The 19,217-nt window shown below is 46.0% G+C and overlaps 1 protein-coding gene across 1 annotated transcript in view; it reads right to left on the reverse strand.

Moving 5' to 3' along the window:
• The window catches only part of LOC309564354 (uncharacterized protein), a 149,123-nt gene that overhangs the window by 54,875 nt on the left and 75,031 nt on the right, over nucleotides 1–19,217 (reverse strand). Inside the window, exons 8-10 of the mRNA XM_082268982.1 lie at nucleotides 11,570–11,637; nucleotides 10,758–10,862; nucleotides 4,804–4,908 (exon numbers count right to left, since the gene is read on the reverse strand). Of these exons, the coding sequence (XP_082125108.1) occupies nucleotides 4,804–4,908; nucleotides 10,758–10,862; nucleotides 11,570–11,637 (278 nt within the window). The remainder of the gene's footprint in view (nucleotides 1–4,803; nucleotides 4,909–10,757; nucleotides 10,863–11,569; nucleotides 11,638–19,217) is intronic.

Here is a 19,217-nt window from a genome sequence, read left to right on the forward strand (position 1 = left end):
GGGAAGGAACTCCAGAACACAGCCTGTGATTGACAGCCTCAGCTCTGTTATTGTGTGAGGGTGTTGTGTATCCCTTCCTTCCAATCAGCTCTTAGAGCTCTCCTTACTGAGCTCTGCAGAGTGTAACTTATGCTCTCCGCCCCCTGCTCAGACAAGCTGTAAAAAATCGGGACTTTGAAAGGATGTAGTGAAGAGAAGACTGCAGATAAACGGGTACAACTCATGCAGGAATAATTGTTTCACATCTGTGCATCACCTGGGGATATGTATGGGTTTAAAACCAATTTGAAGCTGAACTCCAGCCATTTCTTCAACCTACAGTACTGAAATTGCTTACTGATTTCACTGCGCACTTCTCACATTGTTCATTAGAAGTTGCAGTAAGTCAGATACAGTCCAGCATCATCCAGCCCTTTCCTCCCCACTGGATTTCAATTATTTCAATCCTGGAGGCTTAACATTACATGTGGGCAGACCCAAATTAGCCATAGGGCAGACCGCCCGACCCCTGGGCCGTTGATAACCCCCCCCCCCATGCGGCCATGCCTGTGGTTCCTCTCCCAGCTGGTTGCTGGCTGCAGGGCTTTGAGCTGTGTTTCTCTCACAGACAGCTCAGAGCCAGCACTGACAGTTCCCCCCGCCCCCTTCCGCATGTGTCTGTTCCGCCCACACTCCCTGGGGATGTGTGAACGGGATGTTTGAAGCCAGCAGAGGAAAGATGCTGACAGCCTGTGCATGAGCCTCTGAACTGGTGATCTCACCCTCTCTCCTGCCTCCCAGTGTATAAATGAATTTAAGAAGTGCTGTGTGGACTCTGATGCCGGGGGGGGGGGGGGGCGTTGGTGAGCAGAGATGCCCTTACGGAGTTACCCTTTAAACCAGAGCTCCCCTTAAAATTAGAGTCCATTTAGATGAAAAATAGGAGAGACCCCCAAAAAAAGATTAGATTGTACAGGCAGTGAGAGAAGCGTACACAGTTGTTAAAATTGACAAGTTTATTTTGACATTTGAAAACAGCACAGTAATGCTATGAAATATAGCCAAATAAAATTCCCCATAGTCATATTGATCTATATTACTGTAAATTATATTTTCTCCCCCATAGAAAAGTACTATGTGGTCTCCATAGCCCTGAGGAAGCGTTATGTGAAACGCATCGGGACTGGAGGACCCTAAGACCATAGTGCTTTCGAATGGGGCTTTTATTTGGCTATATTTCATAGCATTATTGTGCTGTTTTCAAATGTCAAAATAAATGTGTCAGTTTTATTATACAACTGTGTACACTTCTCTCACTGGCCTGTACAATCCGATCTTTTTTGGGGGGTTTCCCCCTGTTTTTCTCTAAATATACAATACGGATGATGGCCATTATGTTATAGTGTTTGCTTACTACATTCGAGTCCATAGAGCTTAGAGCGTAAGCTGTAACTGGGCTCTAAGGGGGGCTCTGCGGACTCCAATTTAGGGAGGGGGCTCTGCGGACTCCAACGTAGGGAGGGGGCTCTGCGGACTCCAACGTAGGGATTGGGCATTACGGACTCCAATGTATGAGGGGGGGAGGGCTCTGAGGATTCTGATGTAAAAGGGGCTCTGTGGATTCTGACGTTAGGAGGGCTCTGCAGAATTTAATGTAAGTGGGCTCTGTGGACTCTGATGTAAGAGGGACTCTTTATATCACAGTGTCCCTTTATATTACAGTGTGGAACGCCTGTCACTGCCAGAGAGATTTCCTGTTACTTCTTGTCTTGACAGGAAATGGGGATAAGTTTCCCCAACAGAGCAATATAAAGGTTCCCCAGCATATTTTCAATAGATGTAAAGCCACACTATCATGCTAAGGCCTCTCTGATAAGTGTGGTCCCTAACTCTAAACCAGGGGTGTCAAACTCAGTTTCGTTGTGGGCCACATCAGCAGTACAGGGGTCCTCGAAGGGTTGGTTGTATCTGGAGTGCGCTACATACAGAGCGCAGGGTTCGGGATTATGCTACGCACATAATTACACTATGCACAGAGTGCAGGGTTCAGGAGTGCGTTATGTACAAAGTGCAGGATTCAGGAGTGCGTTATGTACAAAGTGCAGGGTTCAGGAGTGCGTTATGTACAAATTGCAGGGTTCAGGAGTGCGTTATGTACAAAGTGCAGGGTCCAGGAGTGCGTTATGTACAAAGTGCAGGGTTCAGGAGTGCGTTATGTACAAAGTGCAGGGTTCAGGAGTGCAATATGTACAGAGTGCAGGGTTCAGGAGTGCAATATGTACAGAGTATATTAAAAAAGAATAGCGCGCAAATGCAAAAGAAATTACTACCAAATCTGAAGAGAGTCCATAAATAAAAATGGGGGTTTGGTCCCACTATATGGCCATATCGTGCTCAAGCCCACTACTTTTGCCTGTTTAATATGTACAGAGTGCAGGGTCCAGGAGTGCGTTATGCACAAAGTGCAGGGTCCAGTAGTGCGTTATGCACAAAGTGCAGGGTCCAGTAGTGCGTTATGTACAAAGTGCAGGGTCCAGGAGTGCGTTATGTACAAAGTGCAGGGTCCAGGAGTGCGTTATGTACAAAGTGCAGGGTCCAGTAGTGCGTTATGTACAAAGTGCAGGGTCCAGTAGTGCGTTATGTACAAAGTGCAGGGTCCAGGAGTGCGTTATGTACAAAGTGCAGGGTCCAGTAGTGCGTTATGTACAAAGTGCAGGGTCCAGGAGTGTGTTATGTACAAAGTGCAGGGTTCAGGAGTGCGTTATGTACAAAGTGCAGGATTCAGGAGTGCGTTATGTACAAAGTGCAGGGTCCAGGAGTGCGTTATGTACAAAGTGCAGGGTCCAGGAGTGCGTTATGTACAGAGTTCAGGGTTCAGGAGTGCGTGAAGTACAAAGTGCAGGGTTCAGGAGTGTGTTATGTACAAAGTGCAGGGTCCAGGAGTGCGTTATGTACAAAGTGCAGGGTCCAGTAGTGCGTTATGTAAAAAGTGCAGGGTCCAGGAGTGCGTTATGTACAAAGTGCAGGGTCCAGGAGTGCGTTATGTACAAAGTGCAGGGTTCAGGAGTGCGTTATGTACGAAGTGCAGGGTTCAGAAGTGCAATATGTACAGAGTGCAGAGTTCAGTGATGTGGAATCTACAGAGTGCAGGATTTAGGGGTGCATTATGCAGAGTTCAGGAGTGCACTATGTACAGAGTGCAGGGTTCAGGATTGAATTACGTACAGAGTGCAGGGTACTGGTATCTGTTACATAGAGAGTGCAGTTCAGGGGTGTGCTGTGTACAGAGTGCAGGGTTTAGGAGTGCACTATGCACAGTGTCCAACCCTAACCCCAAACCCCCCCCCCAAAAGCTTCCTCGCATTTCTCTCTCCTACCTTGCCCGGCTCTAGTACCTCCCTGTGTAGGCGGCTCTGCCTCACCTTGCAGGGAGATGATTCTCTCTCTGATTCTAGGGTGCAGGGATTCAGTGCATGCAGGGATCTGTTAGTTATGGGAGCCACTGAGAGCAAAACTGTCCCTTATAAACATAGAAGGTGTCTGTTTTTATAAGTGGTCGTCCGTGGGGAGCGGGAGCCTAGGGTTAGAGCCAGAGGTGGCCATGTTCTGGATGCAAAACTATGTGCAAGGGCAAGCCATGGTGGGCCGGATTCACGGGCCTTGTGTTTGACATATGTGCTGTAAATTGTCTGAGTTCTCAACTTTGACAGAAATGAACAAACTAAGAGCTGGTTCACCTGGAGGCTTCCCTCTTGGCCCCTCCTATCATTTTCAGGCAAGGAAGCAGCCATCTTGGCCTCTGTGATCTTCAATTGCCATGGTGCTGCACATGTGATCAGTTATGACACCAGCCATTTAATGATCTCTTGACAGCTGATGTAAGGGGGAGGGGGGTGCTTTGGACATCTAGTCTTCCAGATACATCTGGCACTTTGAGGGCAACTGTAATTTTGTTGCAGCCTGCGATACAATTTTGTTTCACACCCCTGTGCTAGAGGGTCCGGAGCTCCTGACTCCCCCACTGGGCACATACTGTCCCCCCATTACTGTCTACTGACAGAGGAGGGGGGAGAAGAAGAGATTGTTGTAGTGACTGAACAAGGAGAATCTGTGACTCTTCTCTGGATTTACTGTTTATTACTCACCCGTGCTGATCTCTGGAGGGATCTCCTCCTCCTTAGGCCCCTTTCACACTTGTGCAACCTGTCCTGCGACTTGGGACTGCAAAGTCACATGACAAGTGATACCCCATGATTTCAAAATAGTCCTTGCACTGCTTTTGTCTGACTTTGATGCGACTTGAGGTCCATAGACCTCAAGATTACACAGGCATTGCTTGAAGTCGCGTCAAAGTTGCGACTTTCAGGCCATGCAAGTGTGAAAAGTGCCTTACAGGGAATCATCACATTTGTCTTCACCTATTACTGCTCAACTAGATCAGGGGTATTGAATTAAAATTCACAAAGGTCCAGTCAGTAAAATATTCTTCCAGCAGAGGTCCGAACCGCATGTTTGTGCGATGACCGCCCTGTATCCTCGCAACCAATTACCAGCTTGTTAACCTGGGTAGCCCCGCCCTCTGTCCATAGCTGTCCTGCCTCCAGCTGTTGGCTCTGGGGGAATGGCCGTGGTGATGGCTGTGGGCAGAACAACTCTAAAGAGTGGGACTGCTGGGGTCCGGATGAGACATTAGCTGGGTCCGGACCCGGACCGCGGTCCGCCATTTAGTGATGCCTGAACTAGACGATGTAAACCAATACAGCAGGATGAATGCCCAATGAGAAGCATCCAAAAAGTGGATATTTTTTTTGTATTTATACACACCTCTGCTGATTTCAATAGGAATGTCCTCCTCTTTAACCTTCACATGTTCTACTTCCTCCTCCTCAGCTTTGAGGCCCATCCGAGAGGCTCTGGTGTCCCAGGGGTCTGTGAATAAAGAGGAGAATGAAGCCCCTAGAATATGTAAGGAGGGACCCCAGAAAATGTGTCTGTGGGGAAAGACTGGTCACGTCTCTTGGCTGGAAATACACGACGTGACATGAGGAAAAAGTGCAGGAATCGTAAAATTCGATCAAAATTTAGAAATTCGGTTCAGCAGGGACAAGACATTTTTTCCATCAGTCTGTGGCCATCCCCCCTTCATGAAAACCTTTTCTTGATCAGTGGCTGCAGCTGCTGATCAGTGTATTGTTGCAGCAGCATGTGCCACTGTTGGAATACAATGTCCCGGTGGGGAGATATTACTCCATTCATCTTGTTTTTGTATATGGAGAAATTTGTTAGCTTTATTTTTTATTTAGCCTGCTGGATAAAAAAGAAAAACCAAAAAAAAAAAAACACGAGTATGACCAGCTTAACCACTTAAGCCCCGGAAGATTTTACCCCCTTCCTGACCAGGGGTTTTTTTGCGATTTTTTTACTGCCTGACTTTAACGGACAATTGCGCGGACGTGTGACGCTGTACCCAAACGAATTTGGCGTCATTTTTTTCCCACAAACAGAGCTTTCTTTTGGTGGTATTTGATCACCTGTGCGATTTTTTGATCACGCGCTATAAACAAAAAAATAGCGTCAATTTTGCAAAAATAACAATATTTTTCACATTTTTTTATATGAAATTCCCCAAAAAAAATGTAAAAATTAAAATTTAACATTTTCGGCCAATTTGTTTTATGCTACATATGTTTGGTAAAAAAAAAAAATCGCAAAAAGCGTATTTTGATTGGTTTGCGCAAAACTTATCGCGTTTACTAACAAAGGGAAAGATTTTTGTCATTTTTGTTGTTTTTTTTTTAAACGAGTAATGGCGGCGATCTGCGATTTTTTTTTGTGGGACTGCGACATTGCGGCGGACAGATCGGACCCTTGACTGACATTTTTGACACTTTTGGGGTTACCAGTGACATTGCTGCAGTAATCAGTGCTATACGTATGCACTGTTACTGTAAAAATGACACTGGCAGGGAAGGGGTTAACTGTATTGGAGAGGGAGGGGTTAAGTGTGTCCTAGGGGCGTGTTTCTAACTGTGATGGGACATGTGTACTATTGTAAAAACAGAGATCAACGGTTCTACATAGTAGAACCATCTGATCTCCATTTTTACACAGGGGAGAATGACAGGCGGCTTGTTTACATAAGCCGCCCGCCTTTCTCCCTCTCTACCGACGATCGCAGTGTGACCGGCGGACATCGGGTCCGCCGGTCACACACGCGGACTCCTCAGTGAACGAGCCGGGGCGGGCGCGCACTCGCCCGCTATTGGCTCACAAGCCGGTCACAGGCTAGTGACGTATATATACGTCACTCTGCCTGGCCGGGGCTGACCGCCGCAGTATATCTATGCGGCGGTCGGCAAGCGGTTAAAGCGGTGTTCCACCCTAAAAATGAACTTTGCACCATCCGCTAGCTTAAAAAAACCTGAAAAAGAATTGGATAATTAAATTTTTTTTTTTGTTTCACTTACCTTGTTTGTAATAAAAATAAACTTACCTTCCTTCCTCTTCCTCCCTCTGCGGCTGTGGCCCCTGACGTCACTTCCTCCTTGCATTGACTCCTGGGAGATGAGCGTCATCAATCCCAGGAGTCAATGCGCCTGCACCGGAGTCACTCGTCACTTCCGGGGCAGGCGCGTCATTCCCTGCTGAACAGCTTCTGGGCATGCGCAGAACCAGCTGCGGGATGACGCGCCTGCCCCGGAAGTGACGAGCAGGGCATTCTGGGACTCCGACGTCACCGAAGAGAACACAAAGAGGGACGCTCCGGCTTTAGCTGCCCACACCTGAGATGGCAGCGCTGGACAAGACATTTTCAAGTAAGTATTTCTTCTTACAGGCAAGTTAAACAGGGGACAGTTCAGAGGCTATCGTTGCTTAACCACTTAAGCCCCAGCCCTATTTCGGACACTTTTTGTTTACAAGTTAAAACCAGTATTTTTTCCCTAGAAAACTACTTAGAACCCCCAAACATTATATATATTTTTTTAGCAAAGACTCTGGAGAATAAAATGTCGGTCGTTGCAAAATTTTTTGTCACGCGATATTTGCGCAGCGGTCTTTAAAACGCCATTTTTTTGGGAAAAAATTTGAAAAATCACATTTCACTGCATTTAAAAAATACTAAACAGTAAAGTTAGCCCATTTTTTTTTGTATATTGTGAAAGATGATGTCACACCGAGTAAATAGATACCCAACATGTTACGGTTTAAAATTGCGCCCCCCCGTGGGATGACGACAAACTACGGTCAATAGAAATCTCAATCTGCGACGCTTTAAATTTATTTAACGGTTACCAGTTTAGAGTTAGAGTGTAGCTCTTTTTTTTTAATTATTGCCCATGCTCTGGCGATCGCGGCGATACCTCACATGTGTGGTTTGAACATCGATTTCATTCGCGACTCAACTTCCGTATACGTTTTTTTTGGTGCGCGAGCTAACGGTGACGGGGGCGGCTACATTTTTTTTTTCCCTATTTATTTTTTCTTTTTTTTAAACTTTATTACAGGTTTTTTAAAAAAAAAAAAATCTGATCACTTTTATTGCTGTCACAAGCAGTGTAAACATCCCTTGTGACACCAATATGTAGTGACAGGTACACTTTATGGAGGGATCGAGGGTCTAAAAGACCCTAGACCCCCTCCACTACACTGAAAACGGCATTTTTGCATACAGCCGTTTTTCAAAACTGACGCCTTTTGCAGCACAGTAACCCGGAAGTGACGTCATGGACGCCGCCTCCGGGTTACGTCATCGGAGACCCGATCGAAGCAGTTTCCGGCATTCATCGGGACTCCATCCAGCCGGCGGACGTGCCGGCTGGGTGCTCGGGGCTCCCGGTGGGACGGGAGCCCCAAGCAAAGCTACGGAAGGCGGCGGAAGGGGGGGGGGGGACGCCCCCCGGGTAACGATCGAGCGGCTCCCGAGCCGCATCGGTCGTTACCGACGGAAAGCCGACCGTCGGCTTCAAACCACGGTACCGGGATGATGCCTCTAACTAGAGGCATCATCCCGGTATAACCCCGCAAAGTGTACCGACGTACCAGTACGTTAGAATGCGGTAAGTGGTTAAATGCACTAGCCCTGACTGTCCCGGGGGTATTTTTAGATAAAAGCATTTTTTTAGGGTGGAACTCCGCTTTAATAGAGGCTGATGGCTCCTGACTTCCCAACTGAGGACATACTGTCTCCCCATACAGACCGCCTGTCTGTTTTCATACGATCCTTTCCGATCTGATCCTCCAGACGGATAGAAAATAGGGACAGGACAGGATCAGATTGGATCGGATCGGATATTGGCGAGATGTCTCCATTGAAATCTGCTGCTCCATAGAGGTTCATAGAGCATCCGATTTGATAAACCTGAAAAACTGAAAGGTGGACCGGATCGGAAAGCCCGTGTGAAAGGGACCTAGGAGTGGTCAAAGCATATAAGACAATTGTACATAAACCTAAAGTCCAAATAGTGAGCCCAAAAGGGTAGTTGGCAGTCAAACGACAACTGCATAAATCACTGTGTTCAGAAAGATTCCTCTAATAATAGACAGTATCAGAACACTCACCAGACAGAAGCCAAAAAACAGCCCTGAAAACAAGAAGTGATACACCTAAAGTGTTACCAAATGTTTTCTTCACTGTGCTCTCCCCTCCATCAATCTGTACACTCACCAGTGTACAGATTGATGGAAAAGAAATGAAATAAGAAAAGTCCTGTATCGCTGTCAATCAGTATGTTGGGGACGTGGCTCGCTGTGACGGTTCCACGCTCACTTTTTATATGGTACACATTTGCAATGGCCTCAGACGCTGTATTCTATGCTGATGCCTCTGTTTGTAGTGCTTTGCAATTTCTTCCAAAGCTTCCCAGTGTCTAGGATCAATATTCTCCAGCCAGTCAGCGAGATGTTGCAGTTTTTGGTCACTGTTGATGTATTTTAAAATCGGAACATCATCCAGACAGGCAATTATTTGGGTGTGTGGTGGGGTTGACCCTTTAGGGGACCAGATGGTTGTAAAGCAGTAATTTAGTCTATGACTGTATGACAGGTTGCTTTAAACTGACTTCATCTGCTGTCGCGTTTCACACAACTGCTACATGCTTGTTCACTACCAACAAGTGAACAAGCACATAGCAGTCGTGTGAAACGCGTCTACTGTCCTACCCTGCTGTACCTTGTACCACTTACCAACAAGTGAACAAGCATGTAGCAGTAGTGTGAAACGCGTCTACTGTCCTACCCTGCTGTACCTTGTACCACTTACCAACACTACCAACAAGTGAACAAGCAGGTAGCAGTCGTGTGAAACGCGTCTACTGTCCTACCCTGCTGTACCTTGTACCACTTACCAACAAGTGAACAAGCAGGTAGCAGTCGTGTGAAACGCGTCTACTGTCCTACCCTGCTGTACCTTGTACCACTTACCAACACTACCAACAAGTGAACAAGCAGGTAGCAGTCGTGTGAAACGCGTCTACTGTCCTACCCTGCTGTACCTTGTACCACTTACCAACACTACCAACAAGTGAACAAGCACATAGCAGTCGTGTGAAACGCGTCTACTGTCCTACCCTGCTGTACCTTGTACCACTTACCAACAAGTGAACAAGCATGTAGCAGTAGTGTGAAACGCGTCTACTGTCCTACCCTGCTGCAACTTGTACCACTTACCAACACTACCAACAAGTGATCAAGCACGTAGCAGTCGTGTGAAACGCGTCTGTCCTACCCTGCTGTACCTTGTACCACTTACCAAAACTACCAACAAGTGAACAAGCACGTAGCAGTCGTGTGAAACGCGTCTACTGTCCTACCATGCTGTACCTTGTACCACTTACCAACACTCCCAACAAGTGAACAAGCACGTAGCAGTCGTGTGAAACGCGTATACTGTCCTACCCTGCTGTACCTTGTACCACTTACCAAAACTACCAACAAGTGAACAAGCACGTAGCAGTCGTGTGAAACGCGTCTACTGTCCTACCATGCTGTACCTTGTACCACTTACCAACACTACCAACAAGCGAACAAGCATGTAGCAGTCGTGTGAAACGCGTCTACTGTCCTACTCTGCTGTACCTTGTACCACTTACCAACAAGTGAACAAGCACGTAGCAGTCATGTGAAACGCGTCTACTGTCCTACCCTGCTGTACCTTGTACCACTTACCAACACTACCAACAAGTGAGCAAGCACGTAGCAGTCGTGTGAAACGCGTCTACTGTCCATCCCTGCTGTACCTTGTACCACTTACCAACAAGTGAACAAGCACGTAGTAGTCATGTGAAACGCGTCTACTGTCCTACCCTGCTGTACCTTGTACCACTTACCAACACAACCAACAAGTGAGCAAGCACGTAGCAGTCGTGTGAAACGTGTCTACTGTCCTACCCTGCTGTACCTTGTACCACTTACCAACAAGTGAACAAGCACGTAGCAGTCGTGTGAAACGCGTCTACTGTCCTACCCTGCTGTACCTTGTACCACTTACCAACACTACCAACAAGTGAACAAGCACGTAGCAGTCGTGTGAAACCATTTTCTTCTTTCATGCTTCTCCTGGTGGCGAGCCGAGGTTCAGCACCCACCTTGAATCGTGGACTTTGACTAGCCTGAGCGGTGTTATCTCTCTTCATTTATCAGCTTTAGGGACTCATTCCTGGGTCTGTACACCTGCTGTGCCCAGGCTCACCCAAAACCTCAGTGTGGCTTAGGGTCACTCGGATGAATGCCCAATGAGAAGTATGGAAGTGGATGTGTTTTCAATAATTGGGGCTACTCACCTGCGCTGATCTCTATAGGAACTTCTTCCTCTTTAATCTTCCCATATCCATCTTCCTCCTCCTCAGCTTTGACGTCTCTATGAGCAGCTCTAGAGTCTCCAGGATCTGTGAATATAGAGGAGATTGAAGCCTCCAGAATGTGTAAGGAAGGACCCCAAGAAGTCTTTTGCACTTTTCAGCCGACAGGACAGCACCGGACAAAAGACGGCCGATCGTTCGGCCGACGATCGGTACGTGTGTACGGGGCTTTAGGAGAGCTGAAGTCTTGAGCTGGCCATACACAGATTAAAGTTTAGAATATTGGATCAGCAGGGATTAGACATATTTTAATGAGTGTTTGGCCATCCCCACTCAACTGGAAACTATTCCTTAATCAGTTGCTGCAACCATTGACCAGTGTATTCTGACAACGGCACGTGGTCCCGCATCATATGAAAAATGGCCGACAAATCACTTTCTAATTTTTCCAAGGAGACACCATGATTTGAACAGTTCTTGAATGGCTATATAAACCAGTTTGACGTCTGACACTAGAGGACCCCTTAATAACGTCCTGTTGGACGAAATGCGTCTGAAGGAGTTACTAATTCTTGACAGGGGTTTTAATTCCTCTCCACTCTATGCAAAATTTAAAACAAAGTTTTGCCTTTAGTTCTACTTTAATAGAGGCTGATGGCTCCTGACTCCCACCTGGGCACATACTGTCCCCCCATTACTGTCTACTGACAGAGGAGGGGGGAGAAGAAGAGATTGTTGTAGTGACTGAACAAGGAGAATCTGGGACTTCTCTGGATTTACTGTTTATTACTCACCTGTGCTGATCTCTGGAGGGATTTCCTCCTCCTTACACCGATCATCCCCCTCACATTCAGCTCTCCATCTTCAGATTTGACAACAATCGTACCTTCACCCTGGATAAGACAAATCACATTTTTATAATAAGAGGAAACTCAAGAATACCTACATAAAGACAGAGATGTATAGTAACGAAGTAGAACTACTTAAGTACTGTACTTAAGTACCGAAATGCGGTATCTGTACTTTCCTAGAGTAGAATTTTTTTCTCCTACTTCTACTTTTACTTCACTACATTTTTTCAATGATTTCGATACTTCTACTCAAGTATTTTTTTTTTGTGCTGCATAGTTACTCGTTACTTTTAAAAAAATTACCACTGCCAGAACAGTAGATGGCAGGTTACATAAAGCTCAAAAAAATGTGTATAATGTCATTTGTAAATCAGCGCATACGAAAATAAAGGCTGTGTATAATAAAAGCTGCTATACCAAATCTTTCCAATAAAAAGAAAATATGAAACAAACAAATAAATGGTGCTACAGCGCTTAAAGTGCATCAAGAAACTACTAACAAACACAGGTTAATCATTTGAATAAATCATTTGAAATAATAAAAAACAATATGATGTTCAAACTTTTGACTTCTTTCTTTAATAACTACATAACACAGTACTTGTACTTTTACTTTCAGTACTTGAGTAGAATTTTTTTTTCAAAACTACTGGTACTTTTTACTTTTAGTACTTAAGTAGCAATTTTTTTGAAAAAACTACTTGCAATACTTAAGTAAAAAAAATGTTGAATACTTTAGTACTTCTACTTAAGTAACTTTTTCTGCGAGCACTTCCACTTCTACTCAAGTCACTTTTTGATCGAGCACTTGTACTTTTACTCAAGTAGAAATTTCGAGTACTTTATACAAGTCTGCATAAAGATCAGGAGGGATTTATCCCGCCACGTCAGGCAAGTGACAATATCCACAGGGCAACACTGTTGATTCATGCACTCCACAAAACACTGAGCTACAGTATCTCCTGTCATTGGATATTCAAAATGCCTAGGACATGGATTCTTGGCGATATTCTGTTCCTTTATCTCTCCTATGGCATAGCTTTGATATTGCTCTATCATTGCGGCTGACAGCTTGCAGTTCTTAATGAACTAAGAGGGCGCTGGTGAGCACTTTCGTAGCTCATTGATCTTCCTGCTCTCAAGTAACTGCAGACAGCTGCCCTGAGAGTCTGCAGAAGCCTGGCATTGCACCTGAAATATTCTGATCGTAGGTGCAATGCTCTATCTGTATCGGAGGTACACACAGATGGCTGTCCTGAGAGTCTGCAGGAGCCTTGCATTGCACCTGCAGTATGCTGATCGTGGATGCAATGCTCTGCCTTTATCAGAGGTACACTGAGACAGCTGTCCTGAGAATCTTCAGGAGCCTGACATTGCACCTGTAATATTCTGATCCTGGGTGCAATGCTCTGCCTGAATCGGAGGTACACACAGATGGCTGTCCTGAGAGTCTGCAGGAGCCTGGCATTGCACCTGCAGTATGCTGATCCTGGGTGCAATGCTCTGCCTGTATCAGGGGTACATGCAGACAGCTGCCCAGAGAGTCTGCATTAACCTAGCATTGCACCTGCTGTATGCTGATCGTGGATGCAATACTCTGCCTGTATCAGGGGTACAAACAGATAGCGGTCCTGAGAGTCTGCATGAGCCTATCGGTATGCTGATCATGGGTGTAATGCTCTGCCTGTATCGGAGGTACACGCAGATAGCTATCCTGGGAGTCTGCATGAGCCTAGCATTGCACCTGCATATATGGAAGTTACACACAGACGGCTGTCCTGAGAGTCTGCAGGAGCCTGGCATTGCACCTGCAATATTCTGATTGTGGGTGCAATGCTCTGCCTGTATCGGGGGTACACGCAGATAGCTATCCCGGGAGTCTGCATGAGCCTAGCATTGCACCTGCATATATGGAAGTTACACACAGACCGCTGTCCTGAGAGTCTGCAGGAGCCTGGCATTGCACCTGCAGTTTGCTGATCATGGGTGCAATGCTCTGCCTGTATCAGGGGTACACGCAGATAGCTGTCCTGAGAGTCTGCATGAGCCTAGCATTGCACCTGCAGTTTGCTGATCACGGGTGCAATGCTCTGCCTGTATCAGGGGTACACGCAGATAGCTATCCCGGGAGTCTGTATGAGCCTAGCATTGCACCTGCAATATTCGGATCGTGGGTGCAATGCTCTGCCTGTATCGGGGCGGGGGTATACAAAGACAGCGGTCCTGAGAGTCTGCATGAGCCTATCAGTATGCTGATCATGGGTGTAATGCTCTGCCTGTATCAGGGGTACACGCAGATAGCTATCCCGGGAGTCTGTATGAGCCTAGCATTGCACCTGCAATTTTCTGATCGTGGGTGCAATGCTCTGCCTGTATCGGGGGTGCACGCAGACACCTGTTCTGAGAGTCTGCATGAGCCTGGCATTGCACCTGCAGTTTGCTGATCACGGGTGCAATGCTCTGCCTGTATCAGGGGTACACACAGACAGCTGTCCTGAGAGTCTGCATGAGCCTTGCATTGCACCTGCAGTTTGCTGATCACGGGTGCAATGCTCTGCCTGTATCAGGGGTACACGCAGATAGCTATCCCGGGAGTCTGTATGAGCCTAGCATTGCACCTGCAATATTCTGATCGTGGGTGCAATGCTCTGCCTGTATCGGGGCGGGGGTATACAAAGACAGCGGTCCTGAGAGTCTGCATGAGCCTATCAGTATGCTGATCATGGGTGTAATGCTCTGCCTGTATCGGAGGTACACGCAGATAGCTATCCTGGGAGTCTGCATGAGCCTAGCATTGCACCTGCATATATGGAAGTTACACACAGACGGCTGTCCTGAGAGTCTGCAGGAGCCTGGCATTGCACCTGCAATATTCTGATTGTGGGTGCAATGCTCTGCCTGTATCGGGGGTACACGCAGACACCTGTTCTGAGAGTCTGCATGAGCCTTGCATTGCACCTGCAGTTTGCTGATCACGGGTGCAATGCTCTGCCTGTATCAGGGGTACACGCAGATCACTATCCCGGGAGTCTGTATGAGCCTAGCATTGCACCTGCAATATTCTGATCCTGGGTGCAATGCTCTGCCTGTATCGGGGGTACACACAGACAGCTGTCCTGAGAGTCTGCAGGAGCCTAGCATTGCATTTGCAGTATGTTGATCGTGGGTGAAATGCTCTGCCTGTATATTGCACCTGCAATATTCTAATCGTGGGTGCAACGTTCTGCCTGTATTGGGGGTACACGCAGACAGCTGCCCTGAGAGTCTGCATGAGCCTAGCACTGCACCTGCAGTATGTTGATCGCGGATGCAATGCTCTGCAGACTCCTTAAAAAAATATATATATTAAATGTATTTATTTTACATTTATTTTTTTTAAAAGGCAAACTTATCCTTTAAGACATCCTGAGAAGCTAGCATAGAAAGTACATGCTCCCTATTTCTATTTCAGGCATTCGTCATACTACCCGTCTTTTCTGAAAATATTTTTTTTGTACTCCATTTTCATGGTTTCAGTAAGAAAAAAATATGTAAAAAAAAAACTCCATAATATCATGCTTAGCTCCTCCTACCTGATCCTCCTGAGGGATCTCCGGATGTTCCTGTGTGGAGTCCCGGGAATACAGAGGACGGGGACATCTCTCTGGGGGATTTCTGTTACTGGATCCATCTGTAGGAAACACACACACTGACTGAATACATTGTTTCTATATCTTTATATCAGAGGATGTGTGTTATCTAGGTGGATCCTCAATACTCTTCTCTCCTTTACAAGAAATTAAAGTCTCCTCTTACCCGGTGATGTGAGGGGCGGCCGCTTCTCCACCATGACGTCCTTCTACAGATCCTTGTGTCCTTCTATATACTCCCACACATCCCCCTCACATCACCGGGTAAGAGGAGACATTAATTTCTTGTATCGAGGATCCCCCTAGATACACACATCCTCTGATATATGGAGATAGTATGTCAGGTTCCTATAAGGTGTCAGGATTTTTTAGTCAAAATGACTGTATTTGGTCTCCAAAGGTGGAGTATATAGAAGGACACAAGGATCTGTTGGAGAAGCGGCCGCCTGACATACTATCTCCATATATCGGAGGATGTGAGTATCTAAGTGAATCCTCAATACAAGAAATGAAAGTCTCCTCTTACCCGGTAATGTGATGGACGGCTCGTTCTCCATCATGACGTCCTTCTACAGATCCTTGTGTCCTTCTATATACTCCCACTCCTCGACAGTGACATCCTGACACCTTATAGCAGGGATCTCCAAACTATGGCCCTCCAGCTGTTGCAGGACTACACATCCCATGAGGCATTGCAAAACGCTGACATTCACAGCCATGACTAGGCATTATGGGAATTGTAGTTTCTCAACAACTGGAGATCCGTAGTTTAAAGACCCCTGCCTTATAGGAACCTTACATACTATCTCCATATATCAGAGGATGTGTGTATCTAAGTGGATCCTCAATACAAGAAATTAAAGTCTCCAATTACCCGGTGATGTGAGGGGTGGCCGGTTCTCCATCATGACGTCCTTCTACAGATCCTTGTGTCCTTTTATATACTCCCACTCCTCCATGGAGTAATAGACAGTGACATCCTGACACCTTATAGGAACCTGACCTACTATCTCCATATATCGGAGGACGTGTGTATCTAAGTGGATCCTCAATACAAGAAATTAATGTCTCCTCTTACCCGGTGATGTGAGGGGTGGCCGGTTCTCCATCATGACGTCCTTGTAGAGATCTTCCTTAGCTTGCACTTGGAAAGTTCTGTAAAAGTTTAGTAATGCGGCATCAGACCTGGACCCAGTCTAGGGTTGCCACCTCGTCCCTTTTTAAAACCGAACATATATGAATCACACGGGTTCTGTGTCTGATTAAGGTGGTAATTAAATTCACTTAGTGCCTCATCTGTGTTATATTAGAACCTGTGTAATTCATTTGTGTTTGGCTTTAAAGGGATGAGGTGGCAACCGTGACCCAGTCCAATCAGTAAATTCATGTATTTAAGGACAAAGCCTGTTTTTGCGAGAGGCTCAAGGCCCGTACACACGTACCGATCGTCGGCATACAAACGTCCGCGGACGAAGGATCTGCCGATTGTACGCTTGTTAGTATGGTGCCTCCGACAGATGTCAGCGCACATTCTGCAGACAAGAATCTGTCATGCAAGCATGAAAATTTTTGTATGCCGACACCAGAATGGCCGATTGTTTGCCAGTCAGTACAGAATTCGGCCGACAGACCGCAGATTTGCAAGACTGGGCATGCTCAGAAAAGAAAAAACACAGGGAAAGTTAACCATTACGTGACATCACTTCTGCAATCGGCTGTAGTCGGCGGACAAAAGTCTTGTGCAGTCTTTGCACTTTTCAACAGACACCGACATTCCGGGGACAAAAGACGGCCGATCGTCTGCAGACGATCGGTACGTGTGTACGGGGCTTTACACTCCACCAGTGCTGGGACCCCCTTCTCTCATAATAAGAAGACATTATTACCTCCTCCTCACTGGGCACACACTGTCCACACTCACACCCCCTCCAGGAAGTATGTGATAACCAATGTAGCTCCTCCCTTCCTCCTCCTGTGGGCTACAACAAAATGGCCGCCCATCCTCCTGCACTGAGGACCATTGTAGTCACACATTCATTACATGTAGATGACATTCACCAGCCTTCCACACAGCGCCCAGCTACAGATACAATATATTTCTATTACTTTTTATCACCCTAATACAGTTCCAGGAAGATGTCCTGTGTGATCCCCGGGAGATCCCACATCAGAGGATTCCATACAGGATCATCCACTCACTGAGATCTACACAGAGCATCACAGGGGGGGACTACAAGTCCCAGCAATCCAATACAGAACTACAAGTCCCAGCAATCCAATATGGAACTACAAGTCCCAGCAATCCAATAGCAGATAAAGAAATACAAGTACCAGACTCCCAGCAATCCAATAGAGGATATAGAACTACAAGTTCCAGCAATCCAATAAGAGGATATAAAACTACAAATCCCAGCAATACAATAAGAGGATATAAAACTACAAGTTCCAGTAATCCAATAGCAGCATACAACAGATATAGCACTACAAGTCCCAGCACATTAATGGCAGCACACATCAGTATAGAACTACAAGTCCCATAAATCCAATAGCAGCGCACATCAGTATAGAACTACAAGTCCCAGCAATCTAATAGCAGCGCACATCAGTATAGAACTACAAGTCCCAGCAATCCAATAGCTGCACACATCGGTATAGAACTACAAGTCCCAGCAATCCAATAGCAGCGCACATCAGTATAGAACTACAGGTCCCAGCAATCCAATAGCAGCGCACATACGTATAGAACTACAAGTTCCAGCAATCCAATAGCAGCGCACATCAGTATAGAACTACAAGTCCCAGCAATCCAATAGCAGCGCACATCAGTACAGAACTACAGGTCCCAGCAATCCAATAGCAGCGCACATCAGTATAGAACTACAAGTCCCAGCAATCCAATAGCAGCACACATCAGTATAGAACTACAAGTCCCAGCAATCCAATAGCAGCACACATCGGTATAGAACTACAAGTCCCAGCAATCCAATAGCAGTGCACATCAGTATAGAACTACAAGTCCCAGCAATCCAATAGCAGCGCACATCAGTACAGAACTACAAGTCCCAGCAATCTAATAGCAGCATACAACAGATATAGCACTACAAGTCCCAGCACTCTAATGGCAGCACACATCAGTATAGAACTACAAGTCCCAGCTATCCAATAGCAGCACACATCTGAATAGAACTACAAGGCCTAGCAATCCAATAGCAGCACACATCAGTTAAGAACTTTAAGTCCTAGCAATCCAATAGCAGCACACAGCACTGGAACTACAAGTCCCAGCAACCCAATAGCAGATTTAGAGCTACAAGTCTCCGCAATCCAATATCAGATATAGAACTACAAGCACATGGCAGCACACAGGTTTCCTGTGTATGGTTTTAGTTAGTGGCTGGCCCAGGCTGGCGGAAGAGTTCATGTGTATGTTGCTGTTCCCAGGCTTTTTGGATCCAGCCTACCCACCAGTGATATAAATATGGGGGAAGGCTGGGTTTGGGGCTCACTCTCACAGCATATGGGGCAGGCAGTGCTGAATCTTGGCCTAGGCCCACAAGGCCAGTGGCGTCTCCAGCTTTCATATTTAGGGGGGGCACATGGGGGGACAGGGACAAAAGTAGGGGGGGGGCCAACTATAAAACGCAATTTATATATATATACACACTAGCTATCTATCTAGAATAGAATGCACTCCAAAAAGGAAGAGGAAGTGATTGGCGCTGCCAGTATATATGTGAAATACAATAAATAATCTATATTGACATGGTGTGTATACAAAAAGGGAAAAGTGGATGTATGTATGTATATGTAGAGGAAAATAAATTATTAATATATAAATATATAAATCACCTCTGAATTATTAATAATTTATTTTCCTCTACATATACATACATCTACTTTTCCCTTTTTGTATACACACCATGTCAATATAGATTATTTATTGTATTTCACATATATACTGG

The sequence above is a fragment of the Pelophylax lessonae genome, assembly GCF_965119305.1.
Source record: "Pelophylax lessonae genome assembly, chromosome: 9".
In the NCBI taxonomy this organism is placed as follows: domain Eukaryota; kingdom Metazoa; phylum Chordata; class Amphibia; order Anura; family Ranidae; genus Pelophylax; species Pelophylax lessonae.